The sequence below is a fragment of the Vicugna pacos genome, chromosome 15 (genome assembly GCF_048564905.1).
Source record: "Vicugna pacos chromosome 15, VicPac4, whole genome shotgun sequence".
Taxonomy (NCBI): Eukaryota; Metazoa; Chordata; class Mammalia; order Artiodactyla; family Camelidae; genus Vicugna; species Vicugna pacos.
Window position 1 is genome coordinate 3490590 of NC_133001.1, and position 18059 is coordinate 3508648.

The window sequence follows — 18059 nt, forward strand, 5'->3', positions numbered from 1 at the left end:
AGAATCCAATCTTAGATGGCTTAAATGACTTCCACGCTTGTCCCTGAGACTCCACCCTCTTTATCCTTATACAATTTTTGGCTACTATTCAAATCGCTTGAGCGAACATTTATTCATTCAAAAGGCAAAATGAGAGGTGGGGTGTAATTGATGAAGTAATTTATTAATTTATTCAATAAGGTTCCTGCATTGTGCCGCAAGTTACAGGGCCTGGGGAAAAGTCAGTTTGTGTAAATCATCAGGTTGAGTCATTTTCCTCCTTCAAACCGTCCAATTTCTCCCCATATTAGAATTAAAAACCAGACAACAAACACTTGGGGCGGGGAGGGGAGGTACTCTTTTAAAATTACAATTATTTTTATTTGTCTTTAGTTATGAAATTTATTTTAAAATGATACAAAAGTGCAAAGGTGATGGAAATACTAGCTTATGTCTCTGTTTAAATGTTGTTTGGGCAGTGAACGGAAACGAAGGCGAGATTCGCGCGGCGGCCACTCCAATTGTCAACAAACTCCTCCCGCACCTCACACTCGGCTTTCTCTCCGCAACACTCTCCTACAAACATCGCGAGAACAGAGCGGTCCCTTTGGCCCCCTCCCCCTTCCAGCTAGTTCAACCCCACCCACTTCCTGCCTGGCGATCGCCTGACGTCAGAAGCGCGTCGGAGGTACCGGGGGCGGAAGTGCTCTCGGCGGAAGTGATCGCTGCGTGACTCGTGGGCGGGATGGCCGTGGGCCGGCTCTATCTAAGGCTGCTGCGAGCACCCTGCAAGTCCGTGGCTCAGAGCCCACTCGGGGGCATGCCCCCCTCCAGGGGTCTACACGCGGGGCGCGGGCCCCGAAGGCTCTCCATCGAAGGCAACATTGGTAAGGGCCGCAAAGTAGCTGCCAAGCTTCGGCCTCCACAGAACAAGTGTCTGAGAGGCTGGGAGAGGGAGGTGGGCCCCGAACCCCCTCCCTCTCGGCCTGATGCGGCCGGATTGCTTGTTCTGAGCTGGCAGGCCTTTCCCCTCACAAGGTGCAATGTGGGCTTTTGCTTCTTTGATTTTACAGACGTCAGGCCTCAGTACGCTCCCACAGGGACACGTTTACTGGGGCCTAAATGCCACGCAGTACGTAGATAGGACAAGAGCTAGCTAGTTTGGATAGGTCAAAATGGAAGCGATAAGGAACAGGGTGCGATTTCTTTGTTCTCCTAAGATAAGACTGCCAGATTTAGGGGAGAAAAAAAATGCGCATTTAAAATAAGATTTCAGATAGCGAATAATATTTTAGTGTAAGTGTGTCCCATGCAATATTTGGAACATACACTAAAAAAACCCTAAGATTCAAATTTAACTGGATGTCCTTATTTTATCTTAGAATAGGCAGCCCTACCCTAAGATAGTTCCTAACCTTCAGTCGTTCAGATACCACTTTCACTGTTTTTGCTATGTCTCTTTGCTAGTCCCACTATAATTTCTAGCGTTTTTCTTAGAAGGTGCTCACTTGTTAAGCTTTAAAACGTGTATTATATTAAGAATAACTGTTCTAAGAATAGAGACGCAGTATCTTAAAAATAATCAAAAAAAATGAAAACAAAACATTTCAATTTAATGTTACTACAGTCTGACTTGAGGCTTTTACCTGCCAAGGTGCTGAGCCCAAAAAAAGGGATTAGCAAGTGTTAAGTGTGGAAAACATTCTAGCAACAAACAATTTCTTTTCTGGCACATTGAACAAATAGCCCTTTGAGTGACTTCCATATTCAGGCGCTAGAGATACTGCAGTGAACAGAGCAAATAAAAATCTCTGCTCTCAGGGAATTCTTAGTAGAGCGAGATAGACAAGAGACAACATGAATTAAGCAAAGTGAACAGTAGATGAGATAGTAAGGAATGTGATGGAGAAAATTCAGGGATGAGGGGTTGAGGGAAGTTGCAGTTTTTAAATAGAGTAATCAAGACAGGCCTCACTGAGAAGGTGATATTTGAGCAAAAACCTGAAGAAGGTGAGGGAGTGAACCATGTGGATGACTGGGAGAAGAATCTTCCAGGTGGAGGGAAGGCCAAGTGAGAAGGCCCTGAGGTGGGAAGTGTGTTCAGGGAACAGTAAGAAAGCCATTGTGGCTGGAGTGGAGTGTGCACGGGGGAATCGGGGGAAGATGAGGTCAGAAGGTGAGGAGTGGCTGGATTGTGTAGGCCTTGTAGTCCATCATGGAGTTTTCCTCTGAGATGGGAAACTGTTGGAAGGTTTGAGCAGTCAAGTGACGTGATTTGACTTAGATTATAAAAAGATCACTCTGGCTGATATGTTGAAAATAGAAGGTGTCAGGAAGTTGTTGTGATGACGAGTTGTAATGGAGGTGGTGAGAAGTGATTAGATTCTAGTTATATTTAAAGTAGGCACACTGAATTTGGTCACAGAAAGATGTGGAATCTTGGTGCTGATGATCCAGGCGTGATGTCAATCTTGAGGAGAGTTCATGGGGATGAGTGCTTCTTATGCCCCCACAAGCTTTTGTGTCCACAGAGTGAGCTGCAGCCACCACCACCCCCCCCCCAACTCCCCAGGAGACCCTCCAAGACCAGCAGATTTTTGAGTGGGTCGGATTATCCGAGAGGAGGCGCACTGGGGAAACATCCTTTGGAGAGTCCAGTAAAGACCAAATCAATACATGACCCTCCAGGATCCCTCGAATGTTGCCTATTTATCCTGCAGCCCTTAACCAAGTAAACACCATTGATCAATAGGAACAAAACCAGAGAAAGAAGAGCCCGCCTGGTCTACAGCAGAATGAGAAGATGTTGGAAGCCAGGTGTGAACTTGATTTTAGCCCCTTCACTTTGTAGCTGTGGAACATTAGCCAAATTAAGTATCTATTCTACCTGTAATGTGACTTTAACCATAGTAATGCCCTCCGGCAGTTGTTGGGAGGATTCAGGGAAGTCCTGAATGCCAAATGCCGATACTAATCAGAACTTTTTGAATAAGAATGTTTCTTTGTTTAAAGTAAAAAAAAAAAAAAAAGAAGAAGAAAGTGGCATAGAAGATAAAGAGGGCTCAGTGATGACTCCAATCATTTTGGCCTGAGCAACTTGAGAGATGGAGTTCCAGTTTTCTTAGATGAGGAAGAGTGGGAAGAACAGCCGGAGGCCAGAGGGTCGTTTCACGTTTGGGGTTTTAGGCACGTTAGGTTTTTACACGCATTTTAGAGATCTAAGCAGGGTTGTTGAATAGTCAGCTGGGTATATAAGTCCAGAGTTCAGACTCTCCCTGGACTGGAGTTAATAAATGTAGATGGTATTTAAAGCCAGGAGCCTACGTGTGTGGATGGAAAGGATTCCATCCTGGGCACACAAAGATTAGAGAGATGGAGGAGAGGGGAAGGAACCAGCAAAAGAGACTGAGAAGGAATGACCACTGAGATAGCAGAGAAACCAAAAGAGAATGATGTTCTGGAAGCCACATGACAATGGTGTCCAGGGGCAGGGACTATAATGCCATTTAAGTAATGGAGCTCTATGGTGAACTTGAACAATTATAGGAGCGGGAGGGGTGAAAGTCTGATTGGCAGAGGTTCAAGGAGAATGGGAGGTGAGGAACTGGAGACGGTGGGTGAAGACAACTGTTCGGAAGTTTTTCTAGAAAGGGGAGACACAGGGTGGTAGCTGAAATGAGAAGAGGGTTTGAGAAGGTTGTTTTCATTCTTTTTTTTCTTTTTCGTAAGAGGAATTAGATCATGTAAGCTGATAGAGAAGGAAAAAACTAGTAAAACAGGAAAGAGGAAAGACTTGCCAGAGTGATTTCAGTAAGCAAGGAGGAGTGGAACCTGTTGCCCAAGCAGAGAGAGGCTGGCTTTAGCTAGGAGCACAGTTTCCCTAGGAACGGGGGAGCGCCAGCATCAGTGATTACTGACTCAAGTAGGTGTAGCGGGACCTTGGGGAAGATCGTCTGGTTGTGTCCGTTTTCTCAGTGAAACTGGAAGAAAAATCAGCTAAGGGTGAGTGTGAGGAGAGAGGAAAGACATGAAAGAGTCTAGAGAGTGAGCGGGAGAAATGCAGAATTGCTGGGTGGCAGTAAGGACCCATTTATACTCAGTGGTCTTGAATTTAAACTGAGCCCAGTCACCAAAGCCAAATCAGAAACATGGAAAGGAATGAGACGGGAAGGTCCTGCTACCTGCCTGAGGGTGTTATTTCAAGGTGTTCTGTCCTGTACTTTGGGAACAGCAAAGGAAGCTCTGTCCTCAGAGCCCAGAGAGGAACAAAGCACTTCACCAAGTGAGTACTTTGTCAGGCCATCAGGTGAAGTGTGAGCTGCCTCTCACAGTTTTCCTGACCTTTTCTTCTTAACCTTCCCAGATTCCTGTGCTTCTTCCTTGCTTTCTCACACATCCAAGGCTCACTGAGTGCCTACTGTGCAGGTGGACTCAGATGTGGGCCACCTCGTATCCGCACAGTGAAGTGGGAGGAGCAGACTTCTGAACATAATTTCTGTAGCATGTGATGAGTGCTAGGTTTGGACATGGACACTCAGAATCTCTGGGGTAGGAATTCCTACCCGCAAGGAAAGAGTGTTCCAAGCACAGGAAGTAACACTTGCCAGTGCAGAGCCTGGAGAAACATGCAGGGGTTTTTTGTTTTGTTTGAAACATGCAGTTTTAATATCGATCTTGTGCCTGGAGTTTAAAGGGCCTGAGAGAGGACGGTAGAACCAGAAGTTGGAAGGGGAGGATTTGCCAGATGTTGAACAGCTAGGGGTTTCTCGTTTGGGCTGTGGGAGGCTGCTGAAGACTTGAAGCCAGTATATGCCGTGGTCCAGATTAATCTTAAAGAGGAAATTGGCTAGAATGAACGAATAGACAGAAAGCTCCATGAAGCAGGCACTTTGTGTGTTTTGTTTGCTGCAGGACTCATACTGCCTTGCATCCAGTTTGTTGAATGAATGAAAAGGAATAGAGTTTGGAGTAGATAGACTAGTTTTGTGGCTGTTGTATAGCTGAAGGGAGGGAAGGTGCAGGCCTGAACAGAGAATGGTGGGACAGAGAAGACATGATGGTTTGAGAGAGATTTTGGAAGTGGGATTAACGGGGCTTGGTGGCCACCTTGGAGGCAGGGGATAAGGAGGTTTAATTTGGACACTGAGTCTGAGAACCGAGGATGGAAATAAAGGAAGAGGACATCTGGGGAGGTAAGAGTGATACATTTTGTAGGAGGTGGCTCTGAGACAGACAGAGATTGCTGTTCTGAGGCAGACCGGAAGAAGAACCTAAGTCAGTAGAGAGATTGGAGCTAGGATCTGAGATATGGAAGTTGTTGACTTGTGGGGGTAGTTGTGGAAGCCTTGGAAGTGAACACAGTTGCCCAAGGAGAGTGTGACTAATGAGAAGTGGACTGGGGGACCTTAATCTGGCTCTTTCTAGTTTTATCTCCTGTTATGTTTTTCTCTATCACCCACACAGCCTGATGACTCTCCCCAGACAGAACTGATCACTGCCTCCTCTGTGTGCTCGCGTAACGTTCTGTGCCCAGAACGGCTGCAGCACTTGCGTCCTGTTGAGATTGTTTGCATATTCCCTGGGTTAGCCACTTAGTGTCTTGCTCATCTCTGTATCACCAGCACCTAACCCACGCCTGGCCCGTTGCACTCATTCAGTGTTTACCAGATGCTTGAGTTCTGTGCTGTGATATCCTTGTGGAAGTTAGTCATTGCTGTCCACAGAGGAAATACATTAAACTTCTTAAATAGTAATCGTGTTCTCTTAACCACAGGTGGCACCCCTCCACACACACACCCAAATCAGAGAGTTGTCCACTCAGAAAATCTGAACAGGGGAAGGTGAACCCCTGTCCCAGCTGAAGTTAGATATGTGTAGAGGACCTTTTCTTGTAGTCCTGCTGCTGTAAATCTTGTTCATCTGATCCTGCACGTGCAGACAGCAGCAGACAGGAAGATGGGTCAGTGAGGTAGCAACTAATGGCACCTGGCGTGAGTTACTAAGCCAGATGCCGTGTGTGATTGAAAATCAAATGCTTGCAACCTAGAATCGCTTACAATCTAAAAAATAAAATACCTAGCCTATCTTTTAAGTGTATTCATCACTGAAGTGTATTTTCACCTTCCAAAGTAAATTATTTTATGATTACAAATCTGAATTATTCTTAGTGAGGCATCTCCGACTGTTTTTTGGTTTTTTCACTTTGATTTTCCAAGGTCTGACAGAGAAGAGGAAACTTCACTTTTGCCATCTAGAGACTTGTACATAAAGCAGTGGAGGAGTTCCCTAATAACATTTCCTCCAGCATTCAAAATTAGTGATTTAACATCACTAATGTGTATCTTTTACTTTCATTAAGTATAAACAATTGGACAAGAATCCTAGTGGGGGAAAGAGACCTATTTATTCCAAACACTGTATATTGGATTCTCTGTTTCTGTGATTCACCTCACTCCATCCATCCATCTCCAGTCTTAGCACCTGGCTAGATACTCAGGATGCAAGGAAACAGTTAGTCCCTGAGCTCCCAGCCTAGCTGGGGAGAGTGATGAGTCAACAAATAATTACAGTGTGATGCCTTGGTAAAGCAGAGCAGGCAGTAATTAACTTTGCCCAGGGATAAGGTGGAGCTGGAGAGAGTTCAAGGAGACTTCACTGAGGAGGCGACAGTGAAAGGATGAATCAACTGGTGGGCAGAGGTGGGGAGGGCATTCCAAATCGATTAGAGCCTCATGCTGAACGCAGGAGTTTGGTAGTCTGGAAGCTGTGAGGAACTTCTTTGTGTTAACAGTTTCCCAAGAAAAGAAAAAAGAAGAGAAAAGAAGAGTAATCAAGGCTAAAATGTATCAAGTTTCTTTAACTCCGCTGAGTGCTTTTTTTTTTCCCCCAGAGTGCTTTTAGGCTCAGAGCCTACCTGATCCTGGATGCTTAATCTCAGTACAGGTTTCCTGAAGGCAGCATCTCAGCCTACTCCATCATTTTAGTTATAGTACCCACCATTAGTGACTACTCCGTAAACAGCTGTTGGTTGAATGAATGCAAATATAGTTCCCGAAATAAAGACTCTGAATTTTCTTTGGAAGAAGTTTTTGGTTTGAAGATAGGCAGTTTTATATTTACTACTTTAGTTGGCTTTTTGGTAAAAAGTTTTAGATTGGATTTTTTCCCAGGTTTTTCATCTTGTTCAGGCGGAGAAAATGCCTGGAGATGATGGTATACTTAAGAGGCTCCCGTGAATTACAGTTACATTAAATTAAAAACAATATATTATTTTGAGTGTTATATCAAATACTATCTTACTACTAGATTTTAGTATCATGTAGCTATACCAGACATCGTAGTTTACAGAGAAATTGTGGGAGGGAAAAAAAGCATGATTTAGGAAAAGATGAACATTAGCAACAGAACTCTGGTCCATCTTGTGGAATGACAATCTTGGTGCTAATAAAAATCAACACATTGGTGTGAACTTGCTTTAAGTACCTTGCATCCTTTTTCCCTTAGGGGAAGGTTTGATGCTACTTACGAGATCTGATACCTCCCAAATTTCATGATATTAAAATGTATATTGAAAGAGAACAGTTAAGCTGGGACCTAAATTGTGATAAGTCTGAGATAACAATATCATAAGAGGCTGGTCCTGTGCATGGAGACCACCAAAGGGAGGCATTTGTCAGTTTGCCCAGTGCTGCCTGAGGAAGAGGGACTTTTGGTGGACACAGACATTCTGGTCATTAGGAGGAGGCCCGTGTAGCAGTGGAGAACCAGACAACACCATTCTTATGAAACCCCTGGGAGTACTTTAAAACATTTGTCTTAGAAAAAAAAAAAATTAAAGCCTTAAAAGGAAGAAAAAAGCTATTATTATCATGTGTCATAGCTTTAAAAAAGTTATGCTGTGTCTAGTTTTAAGATAAATATGTAATTTTGAATTATTTTTTAAAATAATTATTCCATATCTGGGTGGTGCCTGGTTCAGCCAAGTTCTGTTGGAATGCAGCTTAAGAAATGCTGCCCTATGGTAAATTACCCAGGCTCCCCGAGCCCTCCGGCAACATGGATGGCAAAGCTTCTAGGACTTTCCGCCCCCATTTACTGTCTTTCTTTGCTGAAGCTGGCTTCTCATTACTCAACCGGCTTTCCAGAGTGGGGAAAGCCATTTTTGGAATGGGGAGTGGTGTGCAGGGTGGGGGTGTTGCCTGGTGTGATTGTTCCAGTCATTGGAACTGCAATTTCCCATCACATCTGATTTGTTGGCATTCCGGGTTTTGTGTGTTTAAATGGCATGAGTCGGTTTCTCAGAGCCCTGACTGCCCTTAGATGAACTAACAGTGTCTGATCTCAGAGGTGAAGTTGGCACTCCCTAACCCTCAGGGCCTGTCCTTTTTTCATCTGCAATCATTTCTTAGGTAGTTGTTTTTAACCGTAAAAAATTTAAGTAATTCTAACAACCATGCAGTCCCACCCATCTGACAAATCAGTTACCTTCATCTTTTCATATTAATTGAGACAGTTTTTCAGCTGATAGGCAGAGACCCTGTTTTAGGCTTAATCAGCAACCTGCATTCTAAATATTGACTCTCTGTGCTAAGTATTTTAAACTAGGGTCTAGTCTGAGGAGGCAGGTATCTGATAATATACAAACCCCATCAATTTTTAATTCCTACAACTCTGTTGGATATTCCATGACAAGCCCAGAGGGTTTTATTTAGTAGTTTGGGATGTGATGTTTGGAACCTATATTTTTAAAAAACCGCCTGTGTTGGTTGTGATCAGATTGTTCCGGTGGCAATCTCAAATGTAAGTGCGCATCAGGGTTCCTTGGGGCATACTTTACAGGTGTGGATTCCTGGGACCCAGCCTCAGAGGTTGAGATCCTATTAGGAAACCAAAAGTGAGACCCATGAGACGATAAAAACAAAAAGCTAATCCTATCAGAGGGAGTTAATGAATATTTCTTGTTTGATTCAACTGCCCAACATGGTAGGAATTTGGTGTGAGCTAGAGAAGTTCTGAATTTCAGGAAAGAGGTGGGCCTTAGGCTTGGTAGGGGAAAGGATTTAGACACAGGCCTAGCAGAGCAGGGGGGAGGGATTTATTCGCTGAAGTGTGGGAGGAACAGAGGCTGAGCAGATGTGCAAAGACTCACATGAGTTGGGTGGAGGTGGGACTGAGAGACCAGCGTGACTACAAAATACACAGATTTCTGTTTTGTTCTGACCCTGTGTGTTCAGAGAGGAGCTGAGGTGGTGTGTGATAAATGTCACATAGTGGATGTGTGGGGCTCTTCTGCTGAGACATCTCTTTACTCCCGATCAGTAACCATGGGTGGCTGATAGAATTGACTGGAAGGGTGCCTCCCCTCTCCTTCTCTTGGTTCCATTTGGGTTCTTCCTAAGGGGAGAATTCACTTGAGAAAGATCATCTCTGATAGGGGAGATTGAGCTCCAAATGCACTGTTAAGGTTCACTTTTTGGTTTTTAACCAATGTGGGTTTCGTGGGGAACCAGAATTAATAACATATTATGTGTTTTATTCATTCAGCCATGTCATTAGTCTGGGCTTTGGCTCCTGCCCTGGAGGAGCCCCATCTTCTACCTAGAGAAACAGAATTGCATTGTGGGTGATGGAGTCTTACCCAGAATGCCAGGCCAAGCGCAAAGGAGCTGGTCCCACTTAGAGGTGTCAGGGTCCTGAAAGGCTTCCCACAGGAGGTGCATCTGAGCAAAATCTTGAAGATTGAGTAGGAGTTTGCCAGGTGAAAAGAATCGCTGTTCCAGGAAATGGGAAAGCATATGCAAAATCACATTTGCAGCAGACAGCATGGCATGATTAGAGTTTCAAGGAGTTTGGTCCAGTGGGAGCTCTGGATGCCTGAAGGGAAGCTGAGGTGGAGAGGTTTATGCAGAGGCCAGATTTTGATGTGTCTTGTAGACCATCTGAAGGGTTTGAGTTTTCCTGTAAAGGCATAGGGAGCTGCCAAAGGATTCTAAGCAGTGTTATTTAGTTTTTGGTGTGTCTGCAGTGTGAATGATGAATTGAAGAGGGCAAGGCCAGAGCTGGAGAGGCAACAAATGAGATCCTGGCCTTGGGTGGGAGGTGGGAATAGAGAGAAAAGGACAGATGGAGAAAATTGAGAAGGCAGGTTCAAAAGCACTTGGTGGCTGCTAGAGGTTTGGCAGAGGAGGAAGAAGTCCTGACTGCGTGGATGGTGCTGCCAACCCCGGAGGTTGGGATGCGGGAGAAGCTCATTCTGTTGGAGAAGATAATGAGTTCACTTAGGGACCATATTGACTGAGGTGTTTGTGGGACATGCAAGTGGAAGTGTCTGAAGGGCTCTTGGATGGTGAGTCTGGAACTTAAGGTATGGGCTAGACATTGGTGTAAATGGGAAAAGATAACTTGAATATCGTGGTACTAGGTTAATTTCATCTCTAAAGCATTTCTCACAGCAACCACTGCTTTCTTCCTGCTCTGCTATCACCTTGGTTCAAACTCCTGTTATCTTCTAACTGGTCTGCCTGCTTCCTTATCAGTCCATTCCCACATCGCTGGTGGAGTGGTCTTTTACAAACGAGATGGAAGGTTGTCATTTCCCTGCTTGAAACCCATCATCACCGAATTCCCATTGCCCTTCGAATGGAATTTAAACTTCTTACCGCGGCTGTGAGGCCCTGTGTGAGCTGGCCCCAGCCTGCCTTCCTGCCTCTCCATGCTCATTCTCTCTCACTTGACCACCCTGTTGCAGCAGTGGGTGCTTTAATGCCACAGACTTTTCTGTCTTGTCGTGCACAACGTTTTCTCTTTTCCTGACCTTTGTTCACACTTCTCCCTCTGCCTTCCCCCTCTACCCCTTGGCCTGGCAATCCTGATCTTTCAGGTCTCACCTCAGATGACATTTTTCAGAGGAAGCATCCTTAATCTTCTGAGTTACAGTAGAGCAGTTCTGCACTTTTCTTTCTTTTCTAACACTTAACACAATTCCTTAGTTACTCGTATGAATGTTTACTGTCTATCTCCCATACGAGCTCTGTGAGGGCAAAATCCATCCTGTGTTTGGTTCACCATTGTATCCCCAGGGCTGGACAGTCCTGAGTGCATATAATAGCTCCCTGAATATTGGCTAGATTTGTTGAATAAATGAGGGTTTTATCTTCATTTTTTCTATCTTGAAAGACTTGCAGTTTTTACCCTGTCACAGAATAAATAGGGCTGTTTTAAGCTTGACAACATATGTAGCTGATTTCATCTATTTCTGAGAGTCTATTCGTTTTTTAATATTTTATTTATTTATTATTGTATTATTTAATTATTTTATTTTGGCAGGGGTGTAGGTAATTGTTTATTTTTAGAGGAGGTACTGGGGATTGAACCCAGGACCTCATGCATGCTAAGCATGTGCTCTACCACTTGAGCTATACCACCCTCCTGGAAAGTCTATTCTATTGTTGTTAAAGATTCTGCCTCTGGAAGGTTGGGACATTAAAATTACAAATCAAATCTTAGAGGTATTCCCCACCTCCCCATGGGCTGCATTAAGGTAACTCTGGTTAGCATGGCCTGATCTGTCATCAGTCTGGCAGTGATGTGGCTGCTGAGTTTTGAAATTGGAAAAACCGGTACTTACTCCCTTGAGTCGGGCGTTTGTGGCAGTTTGGTAGCAGCCTTCTCCTGCGGCCCTGCTTCAGGAAGCATCCCAATACATGCTGTTTGCGTTGCAGCTGTGGGGAAGTCCACCTTTGTGAAGCTACTCGCGAAAACCTACCCAGAGTGGCACGTAGCTACAGAACCCGTAGCGACATGGCAGAATGTCCAGGCTGCTGGAACCCAAAAAGTAAGTTTCTAGTTGTGGTGGGTAGTTGGCAGGCACGGGTGAATAAACTAATTGTAATAATGTAATTTGCTCTGAGTAGGTTAAGTAGTCCAGTCTGAATCACCTTTAAAAAAAGAAACCTTTCATTCCAGAAAGGACCGTGTACACCAGAGAAGATGACTTGTTTAAATCTGTTTAGTTTTGATTTTTGTGGTTTTTACATGTCTACATAAATGCCTCTGTTCTTTGTGGTTTCCCAAAGCATGTCCAGCCAACCTGACTTTGAAGATTAATTTTGCCATTCCTACCCTTAAGTTTATTACTGAAATTGACCATCAGGAGTAATAGTTAACTATAGTGACTTTAACATATTTGTGAAGTCTTAGAAACTGGAAGGGACCTTAGCGAGCATCTTGTCACATTTGGAGGCAATGCAGAAATAATTGCTAAATTTATGAAGTGTTTACTACGTGCCAGGCAATAACCTGTCCCAAGCACTGTGCATTTCACTTATGCCTCGTGGCTTAGGCCCGAGTGTCAGGTCAGTTGCTTTGGGAGAGGCTATAGAGTTGGTTTCAACACCAGCCACATCACTGTGAGCAGGGAAGGACCAGCTGGACATGAACCTTAGAGGGAGCTGGGGGAGTGGCAGCACCATGCCTCAGTCTCCACAGACTGTCCCGCAGTCACTGAGCACTCACTGAGTGCCTCGTTCTTGTTTTTAACAACCTATTGTTAGAAAGTTTCCTGTACGAGCCACTTTGCATACCTGTGACTCTGACTCATTGGTTCAAGTTGTGCCTCTTAAGTCTTTTTACTTTTCCACATGGCAGCCCTTCATGTATTTCTAAGGCTTGCTTTTTCTCCCCCATCAAGTCTTCTCTTTTTGAAACCAAATACCATTTTCCTCCAGACTAGTCCTCATTCTCAAGTTACTCTGTCTAGGTGATGCACTCCAGTTTGTCAGTTTCGCACCTAGCTTTTAGTCAGAGTAGTACTCAGAGCTGGACAGGACATTCCGAATGTGGTCTAAATAGTACAGAGCATCATAGAACTTGTTCCGGGTGCCGTTTTCTGTTATTCCAACTCAGGATTGTGTTACCTTTTTTGGCAGGCACGTGATACTTATTGAGGATGTTTATTTTTTAAATTGTCTCTGTGTATATGTATGTGTGTGTGTATTTGTGAAATTAACTTTTCTATTTAGAAAATAAATTATCTTTTTCTGAGTACGCACAGGTCACCTGTTGTGGGGATTTATACTCTTTTCTCCAAGAGGTGGCCCTTAATTCTCCCCTTGAGTGTGGGCTGGACTTAGTAACTTGCTTCGAATGAATGCACAGTAGCAGGGTTAAAAGTGTGTGACTTTCTATGGTAGGTCATAAAGGGCATTGTGTCTTCCATCTTGTTCTTGCTTGATCACTTTTACTTTTGGCTCTGGTGATGCCAGCTGCCAGGTCATACAGATTACCTGTCTATGAAGAGGCCCACACGGCAAGGAACTGAGTCCTCCTGCCAGCTGCCATGTGAGTGAGTCTTCTTGGAAGCAGATCCATTAGTCCCCTGTCAAGTCTTCAGATGACTGTAGCCTCAGCCAACATCCTGACCGAAATCTCATCGAAAACCCTGAGGCAGAACCAGCACTAAGCTGTGTCCCAAATAACTTTACCACAGAAACTTGAGATAATGAATGTTTTTTGTTTCAGCCACTAAATTTTGGCACAAATAGATAACTGATGCTCCCGTAATCTTATTATCCAGAGGTAGTACAGCTAACATTTTTGTCCTTTTAGGTTTCTTTCTACAGAGGAGAAAATATATATATATTTACATACACTTACATAAATGTATCAAACATACATACATTTCCTTTTTTAAAACAAAAGTCCTGATTGTCACCTACATGTCACTTGATATACAACATCTTTCTTTCATAGTAACATCATTTTGATGGTTGCCATATACTGCATAATATGGTTTACTATCATTTAATTATGTAGTCTTATTTTGAATATTTAGTATTCTAATTTCTCCTTATTATAAACGTTGTTACAACAATGAATATCCTTGTAGCTGTATCTTTTTTTCTTTTTAATAGCTAAATCTTGAGGGTAATCTAGAACCATAATCTAGAACTAGAATTTTGATATCCAAAAATTACATGTTTTGTTGACTTCTGTTATATTTAACAAAATTTTCCTTTGGAAAAGTTGTACTAGTTTTCTCATACTTTCAGCAACATTGGGAGTTTTTTTTTCATCTTTTCTTTTTTAAGGAATTATTATTACTATTTTTTTTAAATGGTTCAATCCCCAGGACCTTGTACATGCTAAGCATGTGCTCTACCGCTGAACTGTACCCATTCCCCTCATCTTTTCTAACTTGAGAGGCAAGAAAATGGTGTGTTACTTTATTTCACATTTCTTTGGTTGCCAGTGAAATGAACTTTTTTATCAGCCATTTATTAGCATGCTTTATTGAACTGCCTGTTCAAACCTCTTGCTTTTTTTTTCCATTGAGATTTTCAGGTTTTTATAATGACTTCATAAGAACTCATTGTATATTATGTATCTTAACTCTGTCAATACTTTCCCCAGTTTGTCATTTTTCCTTTATATTTACATATGATATATTTTGTAGTATGATACTTGGAAGTTTTTATATGATCAGATCTGTCTTGTCCTTTATAGTTCCTACCTTTGATGTTAAAGTTTAAAAAGACCTCTCACAGCCCAAGATTATAAAAACATGCACCTGCTTTTCTTTCTCTTGCTTTTAAGCTTTTACTCTTTATATGACCTTAAAGTTACAGGAGTCTCATTTCCCCTACTAGTTATCTCTGTGTCCCAGCAGTGGGCTTGTTTAGTTTATTCCTGAGTGATTTTGTATTTTGTTACTGTGACTAGGATCTGTTTTCCCATCACCTTTTTCAAACAGGTTATTGCTATTTTAAAGAAAAGCAGTTGATTGTTGTATTTGTCTTGTGTGCCTTAGTTTTCATATTAGTTTTTTAGCTTAATTGCTTGAGGTTTTAGAAAATAATCGTTTTCTCTAAATACTAATCATTTGCAAGAGTTTTCCAGTATCCAAACCTCATTTCTGTTTCCTTTCATTGGACAGAAGTTCCAGAACAGTGTTAAATGATAGCAGTGGTGTTAGTCACCCTTATCTCTTCTGTCGTTAGTGAAGCTACCTCTGATGTCTCACTGTTGAGTTCTGTGATTGTCATTCATTTCAGTAAACCATATGGAGGAGGTACCCTTTTATTACCAGGATATTAACTGTTTTTATCAGCATCAGATGTTGGATTTTCATCAGAGGCCTTTTTTAGCATCTAGTGAGGTAACCATGGGATTTTTCTTTTCTTTTTATATCTCTTAGTATTAGTCATAGATTTGATAATGGTGCCATCTTCACATTCCTAGAATGAACCCTTTCATTCATGGTGTACTGTTCCATTCAGTTGGGATTTTGCATGTATATTTATAAATTTAACGGTATTAATATTTGTGTGTCCAGTTTTTGACGGATTTTACCTTCATGGTTGTGAAAACAAATTGAGAAGTTTTACATGATTTTTAGCATAAGAATCATCTATTCCTTGAGGGTATGATAGAAATCAGTTTTAAAGTTATATGGATTCATAGTTACTGGACAACTGTTTCTTCCTCAGTTATCATTTAGTGTTTTTTTCCCCCACATTCTTGAGTCAATTTTGATCATTTTGTTTTCTTAGGAAATTAGCCTTTTATTGAGATTTTCAAATTTAATTGTGTAAAATCAGTACATGTATTCTTTTATACTTTTAATTCTTTTGTGTCCAGAATTACTGTCTTTTGTCTTACGTTGCTTATTTGTGTGACTATTTGGGGAAGGATAGATAGGACAGATGATTGTCTGTTTGTCCTGTTTTAAAAGACCCAATTAATGGGTTTTATTTTTTAATTCTATGGGGGCTTACATTCTAATTTGTTCATTTTTATCTTTAAATTTATTTATTTACTTCCCAGGATTTATTTGCATTTTTAAAGCTCTTTAGTGTGAATGATTGATTTGTGTATTTCCCCCTTTTTCTGCCTTAGTAATAAAAGCATTTGCAACTGGAAATTTTCTTCATGGGATAAGCTTTGGCTCTGTCTTCTGGATTTTAACATATGAGATTTTAACTGAAATTTCTAGAGTTTATAATTATAGTTTTGATTTATTTTTTGCTCAAGAATTACTCTGAATGTTTTACATATTCTGAGTAGATTTTGGGTGTTTATTACTTTGTTAATTCTAATTTTATTTTGTTATGGTCAATGTGGCTTATATAGGTTTTAAAACTTTTTGTTTGTTTTGGAGGGAGGTAATTAGATTTATTTATGTATTTATTTTAATTTAATTTTTTTTTATGGCGTGCTAAGCGCATACTCTACCACTGAGCTCTATACCCTCCCTGCCTTTATAGAGGTTTTAATTGGGGAAACTTACTGAGCATTTCTTCATGGTTTATGTATGATCATTTTGGTAAGTGTGCCATGGACTTTTAAGAAGAATATGTATTATCTGTAAGGTATGGAGTTTAAAGTGACATATTTTACAAATTCTAAAATGCCATTTTGTGTAAGACACATAATCATTTTAGTAAACACTTCTAAGGAATAATTAAAGTGTCTGTTAAGTTTAATAAGCATTGTAAGATGTATCCCAATTTCAGATATGTGAGAAAAATAATGACTAAGAGTCTTATCCTCCAAGTGCTCATTTTGGGGTCTACTTTTATTTATTAAATCTTAGAGAAGTGTATTTAAGTTTTGAGCTTTTACTGTGTTCTGTTCGTTTCTCCCTGTATTTTTAATTGGCTTTGCTCTATATTTTTGTATTTTAGTGCTTTATTCATGTGAAAAGGTTCATGACTTCTTTGTGAAGTTTTTATTGGTTTATTAGTGTTAAAAACCCCTCTGGTAGCATTTACTGCTTTTTCTCTCAATACGGCTTTGCCACATCTGCTTTTTTGTTTGCATCTGCTTGGTGGAGCTTGCTGTCCCTTTGTTTGCAGTTCATCTGTGTCATCTTGTTTTAGGTATTTCTCTTACGAACAGGGTTTTTAGCTTTCACCCAGTCCCAGGGTTTGCCTTTCCTGAGATTTTTTTCCCGTTTATCATGACGATGTTTAATTTATTCCTGCCACTTTATTTTGTGCTTTCATCTCCTTTTTTCCTTCATTCATATGGAAACTTTACTATTTTTATTCCACCAGTGGAAACATTTAAGTTAAAAATATACATGTTTAAGACCCCCAAATCTAGAAACAAACTTATGGTTACCAGAGGAGGGACAAATTAGAGGTATGAGATTAACAGATACAAACTATTATGTGTAAAACAGATAAGCAACAAGGATATACTGTGTGGCAGAGGGCATTATAGCCATCATCTTGTAATAACCTGTAATGGAGTAAGATCTGCAAAAAATTCTCAATCACTATGCTGTACACCTGATATAACTAATAAAAGATTGTAAATCAATTCTACTGTAATTAAAATATATATACACACACACACACACACACGTTTGAACCTATCTATCAATGTCAGTGAAGTCTCTGTGAAAGAAAAAAATTAACTTTTACTACTTTCTTATAATCCTTTTCTCCCGATTCCATCCCCCAGATTATAGAAATCTGTAATTTTATAGATCCAGGGTGTTTCTATATTGTGAAATTTCTCTTTTAACAGTAGAAATTGGCAGTAAACTTCCTAATCACATTAATAGTAGTTACTTTATACTTAACTCTGTTCTGCTGGTCATTCACTGACCACTGTTTTCTTGTTACAACTTCTTCCCATTTCTTGATTCTTTATTTTGATTCATTTTTCAATTGGTTGAAATATATTTTAGAGAAACTTTTTGGAAAGTGAGTGGTATCATTTCTGAGTGATTGCTTGTCTATATGTCTTCAGTTTCTTTTGTAGGGAAGTATTATATGGTTCTGATCTTTAAAAAAAAATGTAGATAATTCATGCTTTTCCTCCACCTTAGGTTTTTGTGTTGTTTTGCTTATATGAATTGTTCACATTTTGCCAGGATAGGTCTGGTCGTGGGTACCTGTGTGTGTGAGAGAGAGAGAGAGAGAGAGAGAGAGAGAGAGAGAGAGAACTATATGCGTAAATCTATATTAAATCTTTTCTCAGTGACTCAGTGAATTTCTTAGATGGAAAGTCTCACACCTCAGAGATTTTCTTTAATTTTTCTTCTTTGATTTTGGCTGCTTTTTTATCTGATC

The 18059-nt window shown here is 41.1% G+C and overlaps 1 protein-coding gene across 3 annotated transcripts in view; it reads left to right on the plus strand.

Annotated features, from left to right (window-relative positions):
• The first annotated feature begins 668 nt into the window (after positions 1 to 668).
• Positions 669 to 18059, plus strand: part of LOC140685375 (deoxyguanosine kinase, mitochondrial) — a 30884-nt gene continuing 13493 nt past the window's right edge. The window contains exons 1-2 of one of the 3 annotated variants that reach the window (XM_072937469.1): positions 669 to 866; positions 11700 to 11812. In XM_072937469.1, coding sequence (XP_072793570.1) covers positions 725 to 866; positions 11700 to 11812 — 255 coding nt within the window. In that variant the 5' untranslated portion in view covers positions 669 to 724. Of the gene's footprint in view, positions 867 to 11699; positions 11813 to 13223; positions 13318 to 18059 lie in introns of those variants that run through there. The other 2 variants (XM_072937470.1, XM_072937471.1) reach the window with 2 other exon arrangements.